This window comes from Mandrillus leucophaeus, unplaced genomic scaffold (genome assembly GCF_000951045.1).
Source record: "Mandrillus leucophaeus isolate KB7577 unplaced genomic scaffold, Mleu.le_1.0 Scaffold21, whole genome shotgun sequence".
Classification (NCBI taxonomy): Eukaryota; Metazoa; Chordata; class Mammalia; order Primates; family Cercopithecidae; genus Mandrillus; species Mandrillus leucophaeus.
The window spans coordinates 1,847,528-1,867,638 of record NW_012102143.1 but is presented as its reverse complement, the minus strand read 5'-3'; the positions used below and the strand labels follow the sequence as shown (position 1 = coordinate 1,867,638).

Below are 20,111 nucleotides of genomic sequence, written 5' to 3'. Positions count from 1 at the left end.
ATTGGTCTTCCAGCCCTTCTCTCCGGCTCTCTCACCCACATAGTTCCAAAGGTCGGGCTTATTAACGTCCACCCTGACTTAGGATGTCCTGGGGTCAAGCAATGCAGGAACCAACGGGCTGGTCCTCGCACCAGGCACCACGGGGCAGAATCCCAGGCCCTGGGCTAGCCCAAGAGCTCTAACAGGAGCTAAACACAGCAGCCTGTGTACTGTGGCAGAGGGCAGGGGAAGGACTCAGTGCAATGGGGAACAGCTTTGAGAATCCTCAGAGGAGTGTGCCACCCTGGCCGTCCCTTGCCTGCATGCCCTGAGGGGAGCATGGGTTAAAATGGTTATGCACCATTGCCCTAGCACAGAGAGAAAAAGAAGGAGGGACTGTGTCTGATCCTGCTAACCCACAGCCTTAAGGACTAATCTTCCACCTGTAGTCTAGTGTATTTTAAATCCTCCTCCCAATGCCAAGATGCCTGAGTCAATACACGGGTCCACACCTCGTTTTGTCTGAGATCCCATCCAAGCTTCCCAAGTGGAGCCTCCTCATCTAAATCCCAATCTGCAGGACCCAAACAGCTGGAATCCTGCTCAACAACCCCAGATGTTGGGAACCTACATGTGTATGGAACCCATGCCCTGGCCAGCCCGCTGTCACCACATTCCATCCCAGAAGGCCGAGCCATGTGTACTCTCCATCTAGAAGTGAGGGTCGCCATCACAGAAGGCACCCTCTGCCTTCTGTGAGTGGGTTGAACTGTGGGGGAATCTCCAACCTCCCTTTACCCTGCTCCCTTAAAGCATGGACCAGAGATGGACCAGAGCCTACGCATCCCCAACCCCTCCTTGGCCGCCATGAGCCTGTTCAGTATCTGTGCCATCAGCAGCAGGCCTGGTGGGTACCTCAGGGCAGGAAGGGGCCCCACAAAGGAAAGGCCCCTGGTATCACCTCTATTATCCCTCCTCCACCTGTAGCTCACCTTCCTCCCTGACTTTCAGAGTGCTCTCCCCTATGCCTTTCATGCCCAATCTCAGTGAAGCACACTCTAAGTAAGCCCACGTGACTCACAATCAACCCCTTTTTCTGGGACTCTCCATCTTCTGGGCTGGGCTCTGCCATCACTGGCTATGGGGTATTGAATCTCCCAGCCAAAGCTGAGCCAGTTGGATTCTCCTTCCCAGTAACTGCCCACTGGGATCAAGAGACGCAGAGCTGGGAGCGTGTGGTGCGGAGCCGCATGAATAGCCGCCCCAGAGAGTGGGTCCCTGACCCCTGGAGGTTCTCCGATTCCTGCTCACCCCAGATGCGGCAGCTCAGGTTCGTCCTTCAGTTCTCTGACCACACCAGGGTCCTCCCACAACATCCTTCTCCCCACCTTAAGTTGACCAAATCTGATTTTGTTTCTTGCATTGAATAGATCTTAACCAACAACCCAAAGCTCAAACAGGCACCTGGACCCAAAAGTTGAATCAGTAACCAAGAGTATTTTTGTCCACAGGTGTTCTCTGCCCTGTTTAACTTGGGAGGCTCTTTAGGGCCTGGAAGTTGGGACTGGTCAGGTAATTAGAAACATACACACCAGGCCAGGCCCGGTGGCTCACGCCTGTAATTGTGCACTTTGGGAGGCCGAGGTGGGTGGATCACCTGAGGTCGGCAGTTCGAGGCCAGCCTGGCTAACATGGTGAAACCCCGTCTCTAACAAAAATACAAAAAATTAGGCGGGCTTGTGGCACGCGCCTGTAATCTCAACTACTCAGGAGGCTGAGACAGGAGAATCGCTTGAATCCGGGAGGCAGAGGTTGCAGTGAGCTGAGATCATGCCACTGCACTCCAGCCTGGGCAACAAGAGCGAAACAAGGAAGGAAGGAGGGAGGGAGGGAAGGAGGGAAGGAGGGAAGGAAGAAAGGAAGGAAAGCGGGCAGCAGACGGGCAGGAAGGCACTGTTTCCAGAGAAACACCTCAGATTGAGACTCCTAGGAACACCCCTGGACACACCAAGGGCCCCACCTGGTAAGCACATTGATTTCCAGACATCTTCTGTCCCTCATAGGCCAGTGGTGAGCCCTTCTGTGGAAGACTGGCCTCCTTCTCCCCAACCCTCCAACTCTAGGGACCCTAAAGGTGGCAGCTTCTGTGTCATGTCATCAACTCAGCCTCCCCAACAAATCAACCAACTCATGACTCAGAGGAGAACAAACAAGCTTTATTTCTCAGAAGAAGACTCATCCTTTCATACGTAGCATAACTCCAAAGGGCTAAACCGTGGGGCTTTGCACTGGTAATTACAGGTCATTTTCCGGCATCCTGAGCTGACATCTTCACTCATTAACGTCATTCTTGTCTCTCTTCCCCTCCTCAGCTTCTCCTGCATCTTTCAGATTATGTCGAGCAAACTCCTCAAAAACTAAATTTGCATCCTGATAACTAAAATAAAACAAACGACATTTTGATCACTGCACGCCCTTTGAAGCTGAAACTGAAACAAGAGCCTTGATATTTTTGCAACAAAGGAACTGATCAAGGTTTTCCCCATGATAGAACATGGGAGCACGTCATTTTCCTCAAGGCTTTGTTTAAAATTCCTTTAACTAGCACCAATGGGAGAAAACAAAGGCACGCACAGAGTGAGCAAGCCCAGCGTAATGGTGCGCACGTGCCGTAAGCACTAGGGAGCAGACAGGAAGTAGCAGATGTGCCTCCTGAACCGGCCGGAGAGCTTGGGATATGTGAAAAGACTCAAAGAGGGGTTTGTGCTGGAGGAGAAGGTCCCAGGGCACAGGGCAAGTCAGGGCCACATTCAAGAGGCTCACTCACCTTTCCTTAGCTGTAAGCAGGAATTCAAGGGAGGCAGGGAAGAGGGAGAGAGAGACATTTGTTAGTATAAATTCTATATCATAGCTGTACCTAGAAAATGTCTCCCTTTTAGGTGACTTTACGGTTTGAGAGATAAGGCCTAGATACATGTAATTCACGATCACAGCGTGTAATTCCTGCCTCCCTGCCTTTCCCATTTGAACAGCTTTTCTCCTTGCATTTTATTTTATTTGAGACTGAGTCTCGCTATGTCACCCAGGCTGGAATGCAGTGACACGATCTCTGCTCACTGCAATCTTTGCCTCCTGGTTTCAAGAGATTCTCATGCCTCAGCCTCCTGAGTAGCTGGAATTTCAGGCATGTGCCATTACGCCTGGCTAATTTTTGTATCTTTAGTAGAGACAGGGTTTCAGCTATGTTGGCCAGGCTGGTCTCAAACTCCTGACCTCAAGTGATCTGCCCGCCTCGGCCTCCCAAGTGCTGGGATTACAGGCGTGAGCCACTGCGCCCGGCCTCTCCTTGCATTTTAAATCACTGCTTCCTTTACAATGTGCCACAACCCTCACCTCCTCAAATGAAACCCCCCCAGTCTCACCTCTAGGATGCTTTCCCTGATCAGCCTTGCCCCCTCTGGTGTTGCTTCTCCTTTCTTATTTATTTATTTATTTGAGATGGCATCTCGCTCTGTTGCCCAGGCTGGAATGAAGTGGCACAGTCTCGGCTCACTGCAACCTCTGTCTCCATTCAAGTGATTCTCCTGTCTTAACCTCCCAAGTAGCTAGGATTATAGGCGCCCACCACCATGCCTGGCTAATTTTTGTATTTTTAGTAGAGATGGGGTTTTACCATGTTGGCCAGGCTGATCTCGAACTCCTGACCTCAAGTGATCCACCTGCCTTGGCTTCCCCACCTTCCATGTCCTCTGGACCCCATCGAGGTCAAGGTCACCAGGGTGCCATGAGCATGTGTGCCCTGGCACCTCCATCTGTCAGGCTTCAGAGGGCTGAGACCTGGGACTTGACGTTCACCAGCACCCCAGGGGTGGGGTGTGCATTAAAGCTTGAGGACCAACCCCCGGTCACAAAGTTTTCAATTTCTGTTAACACACTGATTTTGTTGTTGTTGGGTTATGTTTTCACATGTGTTGTATCCCCAGACTAACTGCTATTAATTTGAATGGTTTTTGTTCTTTTTTAGCTTTCTGCCCACCTAGTTTTGGGGAGCACAGTGGCAATTTGATGGTGAACCCCTGCTCTTGTCTCTGGTGCCCACCTGGAAGCCAGCACTGGGAGGGACTGTCTATGAGGGTCGCTACATACGGGGCCCTAGAGAGGCCAGCTTGTCAAAACATCCCCTGGGCAAGAAATGCCCTGCAGCCCACAGTGCTAAGCGAAGAAATGACACTAAGTGGGACCATCAGCCTTGCAGAGGTAGACAACGAGGATGAATCAAATCAGCATCTTCGGATTCAGTACAGATACCCTTGACAGGGGGCAATAAAAACTTGGTAGCATGTCACAGCACTTATTACACACAAACTGCTTGGCCCCCAGGCTCCAGCAGGGCTTAACTACATATAGCTTATGCTTTCTCTGCTTAGAATCTTACCAGCCTAGACTCAGGGAGCCGAGAACTAGGCAGAGAAGACAGGAGAGATGGCATTTATCTCTAGAAATCTCATCTATCTCATATCTCTAGAAATCAGAATTTTGTAACCATGGGGTGATTTGTCTTAACCTTTGCACCCAGAAATCTCACAGTACAAAAGATCATTGTTTCATCCTGACATTGTGATATGTTCACTGTTAAGGTCATAATGACTGGAACATGAAAGTTGTATATGGAGAAAGAATTTTTAAAAATTAAGTCAGGCCGGGCACGGTGGCTCATGCCTGTAATCCCAGCACTTTGGGGGGCTGAGGTGGGCAGATCACCTGAGGCCAGGAGTTTGAGACCAGCTTGGTCAACATGGGGAAAACCCATCTCTACTAAAAATACAAAAATTAGCTGGGCATTGTGGCACACACCAGTAATCCCTGCTACTCGGGAGGTTGAGACAGGAGAATCACTTGAACTCGGGAGGCAGAGGTTGCAGTGTACCAAGATCGTGCCACTGCACTCTAGCCTGGGTGACAGAAAGAGACTCTGTCTAAAAAAAAAAAAAAAAATTAAAGCATAAAGTCTACTCAAATTCTAAAAAACAACCCAACATAAACTATGACATATCCTCAAGTGACTATCTTTTTAATGTGCTTGAAAGGAACCAGAAAGCATCTTACTCTCACACCATTAAAAAGTAGTATTTTAATGACACAAGCATAAATGAATTGAAAACATATCGCTAGACTACATTTTCGATTTTCTCCAAATGAAAACATATAGCTAGACTATATTTTTCAGTTTTGGAAAAGTTCATTGAGGGTCTGAATCCAAAATATTTGGAAAAGCTGCTTTGAAACAAAGTACTGTTGAGACAAAACCTAAAATGAATAGTGGGGGCTCATTCTAATGTTTAAACGGCATTTCACTATCAATATAGAAAAGCTACTTGTAAAGTATGAGAAAAATAAACCCTGCTTGTTTATACCACTTTTACTTAAAATATCCCTTATTCCTATACTTGTGGAGAGTTCTTATTTAGACAGATCTGTTTTTCTTTCCTGTCAACTAAACTGCCTCAACGTGAAGAAAATGTTTCTTTAGAATTTCTGAGATTTTACCTATATTATTTTTGCTGCTTCATTTACTTTTTTAGAAAGAGAATGATTGAGATCAAATTCATATACCATACAATTTACCTTTTCACAGTGGACAGTCTAGTGGGTTTTAATATGTTTTCAGAGTCATACAACTATTGCATAATTCCGTATCCATACAAGAGCCAGTAGATTTACAATTCAAATTAGCTGAGGTGTCAGGAACCCAGCCCGACCCTCTTTTCTAGTATTTTCTGTATTCTTATCATAACTGCCACTGTCAAAAATAGTTATCTTGAGGCCGGGCGCGGTGACTCACGCCTGTAATCCAAGCACTTTGGGAGGCTGAGGCGGGTGATCACCTGAGGTCAGGAGTTTGAAACCAGCCTGGCCAACATGGTGAAACTCCGTCTCTACTAAAAATACAAAAATTAGCCCGGCAGGGTGGCAGGCGCCTGTAATCCCAGCTATTCAGGAGGCTGAGGCATGCGAATCACTTGAACCTGGAAGGCAGAGGTTGCAGTGAGCCTAGGTTGTGCCACTGCACTCCAGCCTGGGTGACAGAGTGAGACTCCATCTCAAAAAAACAAAAAACAAAAAACAAAAAACAGTTATCTTCAGCCAGGTGCAGTGGCTCATGCCTATAATCCCAGCACTTTGGGAAGATGAGGCAGAAAGAACACTTGAGCTCCGGAGTTCAAGACTAGCCTGAGCAACACGGCAAGACCTCATCTCTACTAAAAATCAAAAACACTAGCTGAGGGTGGTGGTATGCCTGTAGTTCCAGCTACTTCAGAGGCTGAGGTAGGAGGATGGCTTGAGCCCAGGAGGTCGAGTCTGCAGTGAGCTTGATCACACCATTGCACTCCAAACTGGGTGACAGAGTGAGACTCCGTCTCAAAAAAAAAAAAAAAAAAAAACAACCTTTTAAATGCCTGTTAATGCTTTCAAATGAAACATGAGGCCTTTCGTTTCCAAATGAAATGCAAAATCCTTGTGCTTTCAAATTAAGTTTTTACCTAAATCATCTTTAATTCTAAATCCAGGTCTGTTGACAGCAGAGCTTCTGCTCTTAAATCATTCTTGATAAAATCTCACGAGGTTGTCCCCATCCAAGAGCAAGGATGCTACATCTTGCAGACTCCAGCTGACGTTGGATAATCTACCCAGCTCAGTGCTGAACAGATGGGCTCTCCCTTTCCCCCAGACTATTTGCCTTGTAGATGACATGGAATCTCTTATACCTGGCCACTCCATGCTCTAAGGTGTGGTCAAGAAAGACTAGAAATACATCAACAATAAATCTGCAAGTAGGAAATAATTAAAGAAAGACAAAAAAGGACAAAACTGACCTGGGTCCTCAGGCTGAGGGTGCATGAGGCGGAATGGGACCTCAGTGGCGACTTCACTAGAAAAAAAGAATGAAGATTGGTGTGAACACACACACACACAATTATAGGTAACACAGCACAGACCTATGACTGCAGAGATTCACAAAAGATCCCCAGGCCCAAGCTGAAAGACAAGACAATGCAGTGGGATTTTTTTTTTTTTTTTTTTGAGATGGAGTCTCGCTCTGTCACCCAGGCTGGAGTGCAATGGCACAATCTTGGCTCACTGCAACCTCCACCTCCTGGGTTCAAGCAATTCTCCTGTCTCAGCCTCTCGAGTAGCTGGGACTACAAATGCATGCCCCCATGCCTGACTAATTTTTGTATTTTTGAAAAGGAGAGATGGGGTTTCACCATATTGGCCAGGCTGGTCTCAAACTCCTGACCTCAGGTTTTCCACCAGCCTTGGCCTCCCAAAGTGCTGGGATTATAGGCGTGAGCCACGACGCCCAGCCTGCAGTGGGATTAAAAACAAAACAAAACAGAAATGGTCAAGTAGAAATTGGAAAGGTTCCAGAAACTTCACTTACACAGACACGGCCGAGGCAGCTAGTCTATTTAGGTCTCGCTTACTCCTGTTTACTAGGTACGGTGACTTGATACTGTGAGTGGGGAAGAGGTGAAATCCTGAAGAAAGAATTTTTTAAAAATATTCTTTGCAACAACATACACCGTGTTTCATATGTTAAAATTTCTGCAAGGCTGGTATGTTGCTGGCTGGGCACAGTCTCTTGCTACAGGGCAGAACGGAGACAAGCAGGATCCACTGAATTCCAAAAGCTAAAGGGCTGTGGGGCGACTTTCAATTTACATAAAACAAAGGAAAGAAGTAGAAGGAAAATTTAGAAAAAGGACAAATGGAAAAGTGGAGAGAGGGGATGAAAGAAAGGGTTACTCCTCACTTCACCCAGGACCCAGGGCCTTCTATCCAAGGCTTACCTCCAGCCCAAGCACCTCTTTTTACAATGAAGCCACCCTCATCAGACCCAGGAGCAGATGGGTCTAAAAGAAAAGGTGGAACCTGGGCTCCAGGTGAGGGAAGGAGATGAGAAGAGTTGGGATGATGGAGTACATAAGCTCAATGCCTGTCTCAAACATTTCTTAACTTGCTGCTTCTTCGTGCATAATTTTAAAAGGCAGCCATCACTATTTGCAATACCAAAAGGTAGAAACAACCCAAATGTCCACCAACAGATGAATGGGATAAACAAAATGTGGTATATCCATGCAATGGAATATTACTGAGCCATAAAAAGGAATGGAGTACTAGTACATGCTACAACATGGATAAACCTTACACTAATGACACTATGCTAAGTGAAAGAAACCAATAACAAAAGGCCACATATTGTATGAATCCATTTACACACAATATCCAGAACAGGCAAATCTACAGAGATAGAGAACAGATTAATGATTATGTCAGAGACTATAGGGAGGGAAAATGAGAGTGACTGGTTAATGGGTATGAGATTTTCTTTTTGGGTGATAAAAATGTTCTAGAACTAGATAGTGGTGATGGTTGCATAACAGCGTAAACATATTTAATGCCACCAAATTGTGCACTTTAAAATAGTGAAGGCTGGGCAGGGTAGCTCACGCCTGTAATCCTAGCACTCTGAGAGGCCGAGGCAGGTGGATCACTTGAGGTCAGGAGTTCAAGACCAGCCTGGGCAACATGGTGAAACCCTGTCTCTCCTAAAAATACAAAATTAGTCAGGCACAGTGGCGTGAGCCTGTAATCCTAACTACTCAGAATGCTGAGGCAGAAGAATCGCTTGAACCAAGGAGGCAGAGGTTGCAGTGAGCCAAGATCATGCCATTGCACTTGAGCCTGGGCAACACAGCAAGACTGCATCTCAAAGAAATAAATAAAACGGTTAAAATGGTAAAATTTATGCCAGGTGTGTGGTGGCTCATACCTGTAATCCCAGCACTTTGAGAGGCCAAGGCAAGATGATCACTTGAGGTCAGGAGTTCAAGACCAGCCTGGCCAACATGGTGAAACCTCGTCTGTACTAAAAACACAAAAATTAGCCAGGTGTCGTGGCATACGCTTGTAATCCCAGCTACTCAGGAGGCTGAGGCGGGAGGATCACTTGAACCAGGAAGTGGAGGTTGCGGTGAGCCGAGATCACGTCACTGTGCTCCAGGCTTGGCGACAGAGTAAGACTACGTCTCAAAAAATAAATAAATAAATAAATATAATAGTAAATTTTATGTTATGTGTATTTTACCACACACACACAAGCTGACTGCGTGGAGTGCGCCAGTTTTCTAGGTGTGCATATGTGTGTCCTTACACAGGCATAGGTCTAGCTGTGGTTCCAAAGAAATATAGTCCCAAAGAAACGCCTATGAGCCATGGTTCTGTGATGCATCTGAAGGCAAAGCATCATTCCTAACACCTCTGAGCACAACTGCCCAGAAAGCAGCTTTCACCAGAAACCATTTTGGAGCCCCAGGTTTGCTGCCTTTGATATTTTGGGAAACAAGCAAACAGGAAGGTGAACAGGCTTACCTGGAGGTGAGCTCTCCCAGAAAGCTAGAAAACACAAAATAAATGCCTGTCGTAACTGTCACAGTGGTAACGCAACCCTTTCCCATGATTCAGAGGCAGGACACAGCCCAGCTCTCATGGTTCTTGCACCCGAACTCACAACGTCTAGGGTCTTTGCATCCCTTAATGTTCAACTTCATTCCTGCTGTCTACCTGTGACTTCATCTCTTTCTCAAGATGATTAGTTTAAAAGGGGCTGGGCATGGTGGATCACGCCTGTAATCCCAGCACTTTGGGAGGCCGAGGCGGATGGATCATGAGGTCAGGAGATCGAGACCGTCCTAGCTAACATGGTGAAACCCCATCTCCATTAAAAATACCAAAAAAAAAAAAAAAAAATTAGCCAGGTTTGGTGGTGGGTGCCTGTAGTCCCAGCTACTCGGGAGGCTGAGGCAGGAGAATGGCGTGAACCCCGGAGGCAGAGCTTGCAGTGAGCTGAGATCGAGCCACTGCACTCCAGGCTGGGCGACAGAGTGAGACTCCAGCTCAAAAAAAACAAAACAAAAAAACAACAACAACAACAAAAAAAAACAACCAAACCCATCTCTACTAAAAGTACAAAAATCAGCTGGGCATGGTGGCAGGTGCCTGTAATCCCAGCTGAGGCAGGAGAATTGCTTGAACCTGGGAGGTGGAGGTTGCAGTGAGCTGAGATCATACCACTGTACTCTAGCCTGAGTCTCAGAACAAGACTCTGTCTCAAAAAAAAAAGTTGGTTGGGCGTGGTGGCTCACGCCTGTAAATCAGCACTTTGGGAGGCTGAGGCGGGCAGATCACTTGAGGTCAGGAGTTCAAGATCAGCCTGGCCAACACGGTGAAACCCCGTCTCTACTAAAAATACAAAAATTAGCCAGGCATGGTGGTGTGCACCTGTAATCCCAGCTACTCGGGAGGCGGAGGCAGGAGAATCACTTGAACCTGGGAGGTGGAGGTTGCAGTGAGCTGAGATCATGCCACTGCACTCCAGAGTGATACTCCATCTCAAAAAAAAAAAAAAAATGTCAAGCCCTAACATTCAAGGTAAGTCACATGGGTTATTGTGAAATACCTGCTGGTTGCTTTCCTTGACTGCTAAAAGAAACTCCACCCTGTTTTTAGATCCTTTTATGCACTATCCACTGTGAGAAATTAAAAAAAAAAACACTATACTAACGAAAAATGCAAAACAGACCCATGTTCTACTTTGTTGGAAATTTGGGAAACTCTTTTTTTTAAACCCTTATTTTATTCAAGGGAATTTTTTTTTTTTTTTTTTTTGAGATGGAGTCTCGCTCTGTCGCCCAGGCTGGAGTGCAGTGGCGCAATCTCGGCTCACTGCAAGTTCTGCCTCCCAGCTTCACGCCATTCTCCTGCCTCAGCCCCCCGAGTAGCTGGGACTACAGGCTCCTGCCACCACGCCCATCTAATATTTGTATTTTTATTAGAGACGGGGTTTCACCTTGTTAGCCAGGATGGTCTCCATCTCCTGACCTCATGATCCGCCCGCCTCGGCCTCCCAAAGTTCTGGGATTATAGGCGTGAGCCACTGCGCCCAGCCGGGAATTCTTCACTACTTAGAAGTGTGAAACCTAGGCACAGACTTGCCTTTGATGGCAGAACTACTCAAGGCTTGTCCAAGTAAAAGGCCAGAGTCTTTGGCAATGGAACTTGAAACAAAAATGAGAATTCAAGTTTTTCCTTTTTGGTAAGATTAAACAAATGGAAGAAATTGGTTTCACATGAAAATGAAAGTGGAAACCTGTTCCCTTAAAACTCTGAGATATTGGCACTCTTGTATGAAAAGAAGACTCCTACGCCCTGTGATTACATGTGCGAGAAGGGAGGGGAAGGTCCCTACTTTATGGATCGATACCTTCTAAGATGCAAATACATGAAGATTTACTGGGTTATTTCACAGCAGTTACTCTTTTCTGAAGGATAACCTTTGACTAATCTTCATTCTTGCACATCAGCTTCCACCACATGCACATATGCACATGTATTTTTGCAAAGTGGAGCTAAGAGTGCACACATTTCAGAGTCTGCTTCTCCACCCTTTCCCCCCTGACATTTTATCAGACAGAAGCATGGCACTAGACAAACAGAATCTCTCCCAAGCTCTACTTGGTAATCCTTGGTAGAAGCTGTGGGCCTGTCCTTGCTTTCTGTCTCCCAGTCATTCAGGAAAGGAACAGTTCAGACCATCTAAGGCCAGGACAGAGCAGCCCGACGGTTGGTGCCGGGACACTTACCCTGACACTGTGAGCTTCACCTTGATCTGGTAAGACACCAGGATCCCCAGGACGGTCCGGTCTATGCCCTCTTTAATGCTGCCCAAACAGAAAGGAAAAGGAGAAGGATGATGGAGAGCAGAGGAGGGTGAAGAGCAGATGGGCAACCTTTCCATTCCGGGCAGGCACGCCGTCATGGAGGTTCTCCAGGGACTGGTAAACTCACTGAGCTGCCAAAGTCCTAGAAGTTCACGTACTTGGGGAGTGGGTGTGGGGACTCCTTGCAGGCACTGGAGGAATTCCTGCATCTTCTCCTCTAGAAGCTCCCAGAGGGCAGAGCGTGCATCCCCCTTCTCTGTGCTTGACCTCTACAGATGCACATCCCCTGGTCATCCTCCTCAGCTCCTCCCTTCTACCACCTGCCAGAACTGCCATCTCTGCAGGTCCCCAAGTCCTCCTGCAGGCTTTGCCTGCCTGGATTATCTCAGCAACTCATCTCCCACGTGCCAGGCCCCTTCTCTGAGCTCTGTGGCCACCTGCAGGTTCAGCCTCAGAAGCAGCCCGCAAGCTGCCCTGGCCTGCCTTTGCTACTTCATCCCCAGCTGTGTCCCAGCGCCCCCCGCGCCAGACTTGCCAACACAACCCTGCACCAGAGTGACCCCTCCTTCTCTCCTGCCTTCCAAGATATCTAGCTGTGTGTCCCCAGCACCCAACATCAGACCTGGCACCAAGTGAGAGCTGTCAATATTTAAGTGAATGTGCAGGATGTGCAAGACCCTCAGATGTGTCCCCAAAGACAGTGCAATGTGACATTCCTTGACAGAAATGTCATTCCAGATCCCACTAATATGTACTGAATGAAGTCCTACTATCTGGCAGGCACTGTGCTGGGCATTTCATCACCAATGTTTATCACGTGGGATCCAACGCGGAGGACACGAGTACTCCAGGATATCCGATAACAGGAATTAAGGTATGAAAAAAGTCATGAAATGCTAGCAAAAATCATGTAAATGATAGAAAACAAGCCCAGAAACCGGAAGGCTACAGGCAGAAGGCAGGGGAGGGTGGAACAGCTCTGGAAAAATAGTTGGGGAGGTGGCCAGCAGGTGCTGGGCCTGGAAGAAGACATCAGCTCGGGAGCCTCTGAGGGGAAGTGTCTCAGGCACATGTTTCTAGAACCACAGTGCTCCCCGGAGAGTTCATTGGTGTCTGGAGCTCCTTTAAAAGAGGACAGAATAGCCAGACATGGTGGCTCACACCTTTAATCCCAGCACTTTGGGAGACCGAGGCAGGCAGATCGCTTGAGTTCAGGAAGTTCAAGACTAGCCTGGACAACATGGTGAAACCCCATCTCTATTGAAAGTACAAAATTAGCCAGGTGTGGTGGTGGGAGCCTCTAATCCCAGCTACTCAGGAGGCTGAGCCAGGAGAATCTCTTGAACCCGGAAGGCGGACGTTGCAGTGAGCCAAGATTGCGCTACTGCACTCCAACCTGGGTGACAGAGTGAGACTTTGTCCGAAAAAAAAAATAAAAATAATTTTTGGCCGGGCGCGGTGGCTCAAGCCTGTAATCCCAGCACTTTGGGAGGCCGAGACGGGCGGATCACGAGGTCAGGAGATCGAGACCATCCTGGCTAACACGGTGAAACCCTGTCTCTACTAAAAAAAAAAAAAAAAAAAAATACAAAAAACTAGCCGGGCGAGGTGGCGGGCGCCTGTAGTCCCAGCTACTCTGGAGGCTGAGGCAGGAGAATGGCGTAAACCCGGGAGGCGGAGCTTGCAGTGAGCTGAGGTCCAGCCACTGCACTCCCGCCTGGGCGACAGAGCGAGACTCCGTCTCAAAAAAAAATAATAATAATAATAATTTTTAAAAAGAGGGCAGAATATCTTTATGTGGACTTGCGGAGTATGGCCAAGTACCTCGTGAAGAGAGGATGCCTCCAAAGGGAAAAAAAGGGGGTACAAGCTTGAGATCCTCCCCTTGCTGGGATTGATTTTTTTTCTTTTTTTTTTGGAGACAGGGTCTCATTTTGTTACCCAGGCTGGAGTGCAATGGCATGATCATAGGTCACTGTAACCTTGACCTCCTGGGCTCAAGCAATCCTCTCATCTCAGCCTCTCAAATAGCTGGGACTACAGGCATGTGCCACCATGCCCAGCTAATGTTTTAATTTTCTGTGGATATGGGGTTTCGCCATGTTGCCCAGGCTGGTCTTAAACTCCTGGGCTCAAGCGATTCGCCCACCTTGGCCTTCTAAAGTGCTGGGATTACAGGTGTGAGCTACTGCCCCCAGCTGGGACTAACTACCTTGCACTAAATAGGGCCGAGCAGCTGCTGAACAGAATGTGCTCTGCCACCTGCCTGAGAACGCCCTGCAAACTTTGTTCCCTGGCATCTTCCTGGATTGGGAGATTTGCTGTGGAGTGTACTTTGCTCTGCTATTAACTGATTTAGTGACCTTGGATAAGTCTTTCATTCTCTCCTATCTCAGCCTCCCGAGTAGCTGGGATTATAGGCACCCGCTACCAGGCCCAGCTAATATTTGTACTTTTAGTAGAGACGGGGTTTCACCATGTTGGCCAGGATGGTCTCCAATTCCTGACCTTAGGTGATCCGCCTGCCTCAGCTTCCCAAAGTGCTGGGATTACAGGTATGAGCCACCATGCCCTGCCGAGTCATACATGTTTAGAAACTAGTCCACACACCACGAAACATTCCCACAGTGCAGTGAGCCATCATTGTTCATCTTATTATTCCTACACCCTTGAATGCATTGATCTAGGCTCTCAGTTTCCCTGATAGTCTCTCCTGGAGTTAACGAATGTGCTTTAGAATCTAACACAGTCACTTGGCCAATTATCCTCAGAAAATCCTTTGACTTCCACCTGCTTTCTGCCAGTTGTTCACTGCTCCCCACTCTCGGTGTCTGAGAGTGTGAGCTACTGAGCATCAGGGTCTTGGGGTGAAACAATCCAGTCTCCCGGCCGTTGGCATCACCTTGGAGGTGGTTTACTGGGGCCACAGAGGGAACCCCCAGCACATCACATAGGGAGGTGGCAGTGAGTGGGCCCTGAGCCTGGGTTTTGGCCCCAACCCAAAACTCTGAGAGTTCACCAACAGACACGCTCCTGGGAAGGGAAGCGCAAAAGCATGGCTCAGAAGGACAGCGGATGCTAACTTGGGAACTTCACTGCACAGTCTTTGCTAGATCTGCTGCCCAAATTCAGCCAGTGGTCCTTTGAGTCAGGGTCAGCAGATCAGTACCTAATTTCATTTAAATTTAATGGACATGTAAAGTCATTAGGACCTCCTGTTCTTCACAATTCCTGATGGAAATGGATGAATGAATGAATACAGCCAAGAGTATCACTCAGTTTACATGCTTAGGGCACTACACTAGCCAGTGATGCTTCTAAAAACAGTAGCTGACATTCCTGGAGCACTCACTGTATGTCAGGCCCCACACTTTACATGGACTGTCTCACTGAATCCTTATAGCCACTCTATGAGACTTGAACTATTATTGCCCCCACTTTACAGACAGGAAAACTGAGGTTCTCAGAGAACTCAAGGCATTTTCCCAGGGTCAGCAGCAGAGCTGGGATTAGCGCACAGCTGTCTCCAGGGCCCACGGGCGTAACCCCCACATCACACCAGGGGTGAGAGTGGGATCCTTGTTTGGGCCCCTCGGTATGCAGTCCACACTACACACGCCAGGCCACCATGCTGCATGTGTGCGCCTGCGAGCCCAGCAGGGTGACGTGAAGGGGAGCAGACCAGCACCAGCCCGCCCTGCCGGGGCCTATTCCCTGAGCCTCAAGGACTTACATGGTGCTGGAGGCAAGGTTCGTGTCCTCATGCTTGATTTTCCCGTCCAGGGCAATGCCTCTCCTTTCTCGATTGTTAGCCAGCAAGGGCAGCAGCGTCAGCGTCTTGGTCAAAGTGCTGTTTGGCGGCACTTTTTCTCTAGAGGAAGAAGAACAGAGGAGATTTATAACCATAAAAGCTGCCATGGGCCCCATGAGCCCCTATTTGACATTAGGCATTTTCCGGGATCCATATCCCCTGATGGACCTCCTGGGAAGCTGGGTTCAGGTGCCTGGGAACTTGCCTTACGAGAAGCAGAACAGTGCTTGTGAAATCTCAGGGTGGGCTGGCAGCACAAGGAGGATATTGCTTCAAGCAACTCAGCCTATTCTGAATTGCTGAATTTCTAGAATATTCTATGGAGTTAATGAGACCAACTGGCTTGAGAGTCAGAGACCACAGTCTCCTCCTGAGACTGTGAACCACACGGTGGCCTGCAGAACCTTCTGGTTAGCGTCAGCAACGAGCCCAGGCCAGAAAGGCTCTTGTCACCAAAAACTGTCGCTATAAGGAGGTCACAGTGTGACTGTGTGGTAAGTTGTCTAGAGGGGCAACGCAGGGACCCACAGTTTGTGGATCACACAGACGGACTGGCTTGGGTCCAAACAGCACATGTTCTTTCTCTACTGGATCTTCTTCCACATCAGTCGGGGTATAGATTTCTCAACATCTGACAGATGGCGGGGACCCTGTGCCAATGGGCGGGTCTGGGATCAAGCTGGGGACACAGCAGTGTGTGTTTCTCCAGGCAGACACATGGCAGCACGGCCAGGATCACGAAGCAGCCTCCGCAACTGGGGAGTTGGCTCCTCTGCTCACACGCGTGCTGTGTGCCGGGCCTGGTGCTAAGGCCTGTCCCCAAAACCTTTCACCTTACCCTCATCAACCCCGTACCAAGCAGGTGCTCCCAAGATCCCCATTTTCCAGACGGGAAGTGTGCTCACGGTCACGTGGCTGCACACTGTCTGACGGCAGAGCCCATTCGTGCCAGCAGCACACCCTCCCTCCGGTGCCTAGCCAGAAGAAGGTGGGGTGTGGCCAGCATCAGGACCATTCTAAGGCTGTCCTGAGACAGCTGGAAGTCTGAACTGCCTCTCTGGGAAAGGACTTCCTTTCCCTAATCAAGTTTCCCTGGATAGGTAAAAGCAGCTGTTGCCTATCCTGCCTCCAGTGTCTACAGGATGCTCTTTCCGGAAATCTGCCAGAGCCCAAGGTGGCCCACATCCTACCATCTGGGTCCTGGTAGAACCTCTCTTCATGAGCATAATTTGGGCATTGAAAAAAGCAGAAACAGCATTGTAAAGATGGCTGGAATAGGAAGAGGGCCCTTGGGGTTGGGCTCAGAGGATGGACTTTGTGTGTGTGTGCAGAGCTTGCCAAAGGACTATGTCTAGGCCCTGGGGCCGCTCCCCAGAGCTTCAGGATGTGGGTTTGGACGGCGGGGAGCAGCTTGGGAGTCAGGTCTGACCTGGTTCCGTGCAAGCCTGCCCACCAAAGCCCCAGAAGCCACAGGGCTCTGGGACGATGGCTCCTGCTCTGCAGCCTTCCGAGTGACCTCTAGCCTGAGACTCATCAGCACGGTCCAGTCCAGCTCCCAGGCTCCTCCAGCCTTTGGGGGACTTTGGGATGCTTTCCAGTTTCCTGGGACTCTTTGACCCAAAATGCACCCAACACTTTGAAAGAGGACCAGGTGATGGAATACATATTAGGGGAAAACTGGGCCAGGACTCTTTGCTCCCATGTTGCTGAGCACATGTGGAAAGGTGAACCAAGGCCAAGACCCCCAGGACACAGGGATGTGTGAGGATCCCCTAAAGGCAGAACAGAGCCCAGGCTTGGCAGAAAGGAGGCAGTAAGTGGTGATTCTTTCCTGTCTCCCTCCCTTCTAGACCTGAAGGTTGAATCTGTTTTGAGTAACAGTAATAGTTTCTCCTAAAGTTGCCTTTTAAATATTACCGTATAGGCTGGGTGTGGTAGCTCACACCTGTAATTCCAGCACTTTGGGAGGCTGAGGCAGGTAGATCACCTGAGGTCAGCAGTTTGAGACCAGCCTGGCCAACAGGTGAAACCCTGTCTCTACTAAAAATACAAAATCAGCCAGGCACGGTGGCTCACGCCTGTAATCTCTCAGCACTTTGGGAGGCCGAGGTGGGCAGATACCTGAGGTCAGGGGTTCGAGACCAGCCTGGCTAACATGGTGAAACTCCGTTTCTACTAAAAATACAAAAAATTAGCCAGGGGTGGTGGTGTGACCCCGTAATCCCAGCTACTCAGAAGGTAGAGGCAGGAGAATTGCTTTAACCTGGGAGGCAGAGGTTGCAGTGAGCCGAGATCGCGCCATTGCACTCCAGCCTGAGCAACAAGAGCAAAACTCTGTCTCAAAAAAGAAAAAAAAAAAATTTAGCTAGGCGTGGCGGCGGGCACCTGTAATCCCAGCTACTTGGGAGACTGAGGCAGGAGAATGGCTTGAACCTGGTAGGTGGAGGTTGCAGTGAGCCGAGATCTCACCACTGCACTCCAGCCTGGGCAACGGAGTGAGACTCCATCTCAAAAAAATATATCTATTACTTTATATTATCTTAAGGAATCAGTTTGTCTTTCATCACTCCCCTACCCTAACCTTCCTCTAACCCTGCTAATATTTTTTACATACAACGGTGCTTAGAACATGCCAGCGAGGCAAAGAGTTAAGACCTGGCCAAGCTATCCTCTTGTGGGGCTGGAGGTGGGGGATCATCGCCCTCCACTCCAAGCCATGTGTTAAATCAATCTATTGACTTTGTGGCACACGGCAAAGCTGGGCAGGTCTCTCAGGCCAGCATAAAGGAACCATGGCAGGATTCTCATTTGTTTTTGATTCTAACAAAGGGGAAAAGTCATTCACAACAACCGGCTAAGAATGGATATATTATAATCCAGCTGTCACTGGTATTACGATGTTCAATTTGAGATTAAAAGATAGGGAATCCTAGCCTGGGCTGACAGTTCATTTGCCCATCTTCTGGGAGACGGAAATAGTATCAAATTCCTAACAATTCATTCCAAGGATAAATAGAAAAAGCCAGTTGATCCCACGGTGACATTTCTGTCTTTATGTCTCTCCTCAGCATCATTCTTTGGCTAGGATTAATCCTCAGAACTCCTGTAAGATGGGCACAGAGGGGTGTGGTAGATGCAGAGATAAGATGCTCACTTTCTGTGCAGCCCTCGAAGGGAGAAAGAGGAAGGAAGTGGAAGGCTGGCGAGCTAGCTGAACATTCTAGTTCCCTCTTCAGCAATAACTGGTGAGAAACTTGACACAGAAGGCTGAGACGCCCAGGAAATGGAAACCCCACCAGCTACTCACTGCGCTTCCTCCATAGCCACAGGCTTGACGTAATAATCACTCGAGTAGAGAACCACATTGGCCACCTGTTCCACTGCAAGAGGAAGACGGGAGTCAGGTGGTCAGCACTGGTCCCCCAACACATGCACATTCCCTGCGGCCTCCCAGGGTGCACGCTGGTCTCTCCTCTCTGATGATGGTTTCCCTCCACTTCCCAGGCTTGGCTTTCTCAGCTCTCAGCTTCAAGGCTGTGGTTTTGAAGTTCTGTCTCCAGGTCATTTCTGGTCACCCATAACCTGCTCTGTATCAACTCCCACCCATAGCCCAGTGCCTGCAACTCCCAGGCTGCAGCTCCTGGGAGACCCCTCCTTTCCCATGCTTAGCCCCATCTAACACCCTCCAGCTTATTTCATGAACATTGTCCTTCCTGTCCTCCAAGAGACTAGTTAGAGGCAGCACAGGACCGATTGGTGGGTGGAACGCGGTGGATAGGAAGGTGGGCCTGGAGCCAGGCTGTTTGGGTGCCAATCTTGGCTTAGCCACTAACTGTGGGGTGAATTATTTAGCTATTCTAAGCCTCAGTTTCCCCATCAGTAAAATGGGGGTAATAACTGCATCTAACTCATAGGGACGTTGTGATGATTAAAAAGATGACTTTTAATCACCTTTAAAATTAAGTTTGAGGATTAAAAAAAAAAAAAATAAAGGCAGGGTCTCCCTACATTGCCCAGACTGGTCTTGAACTCCTGGGCTCAAGGGATCCTCCCACCTTGGCCTCCCCAAATGCTGGGATTACAGGGGTGAGCCACCACACCCAGCCAAAGTTTGAGGATAAAGAAACAATTTGTGCAAGGTATGCAGCACAGTGCCCAGTCTATAGAAAGCAATTACTATTTTGTTTTAAAAAATTTAACAGCTATCTGGGTGCAGTGGCTCATGCCGGTAATCCCAGCACTTTGGGAGGCCGAGGCGGGTGGATCACCTTAGGTCAGGGGTTTGAGACCAGCCTGGTCAACATGGCGAAACCCCCCTCTTTACTGAAAATACAAAACTAGCTGGGCAAAATTGGTGCACGCCTGTAATCCCAGCTACTTGGGAGGTTGAGGCAGGAGAATGGCTTGATCCAGGCGGTGGAGGTTGCAGTGAGCCGAGATCACACCACTGCACTCCAGGCTGGGCAACAGAGGGAGACTCTGTCAAAAAAAGAAGGAAGGAAGGAAGGAAGGAAGGAAGGAAGGAAGGAAGGAAGGAA

General features: G+C 48.6%; 1 protein-coding gene across 1 annotated transcript in view; it reads right to left on the bottom strand.

The window, feature by feature from the left end:
* Positions 1-2,174: 2,174 nt before the first annotated feature.
* Positions 2,175-20,111, bottom strand: part of SAG (S-antigen; retina and pineal gland (arrestin)) — a 42,202-nt gene continuing 24,265 nt past the window's right edge. The window contains exons 10-16 of the mRNA XM_011980254.1: positions 18,881-18,953; positions 15,496-15,633; positions 11,685-11,762; positions 9,415-9,438; positions 6,855-6,910; positions 2,807-2,816; positions 2,175-2,416 (exon numbers count right to left, since the gene is read on the bottom strand). Of these exons, the coding sequence (XP_011835644.1) occupies positions 2,311-2,416; positions 2,807-2,816; positions 6,855-6,910; positions 9,415-9,438; positions 11,685-11,762; positions 15,496-15,633; positions 18,881-18,953 (485 nt within the window). The 3' untranslated portion in view covers positions 2,175-2,310. The remainder of the gene's footprint in view (positions 2,417-2,806; positions 2,817-6,854; positions 6,911-9,414; positions 9,439-11,684; positions 11,763-15,495; positions 15,634-18,880; positions 18,954-20,111) is intronic.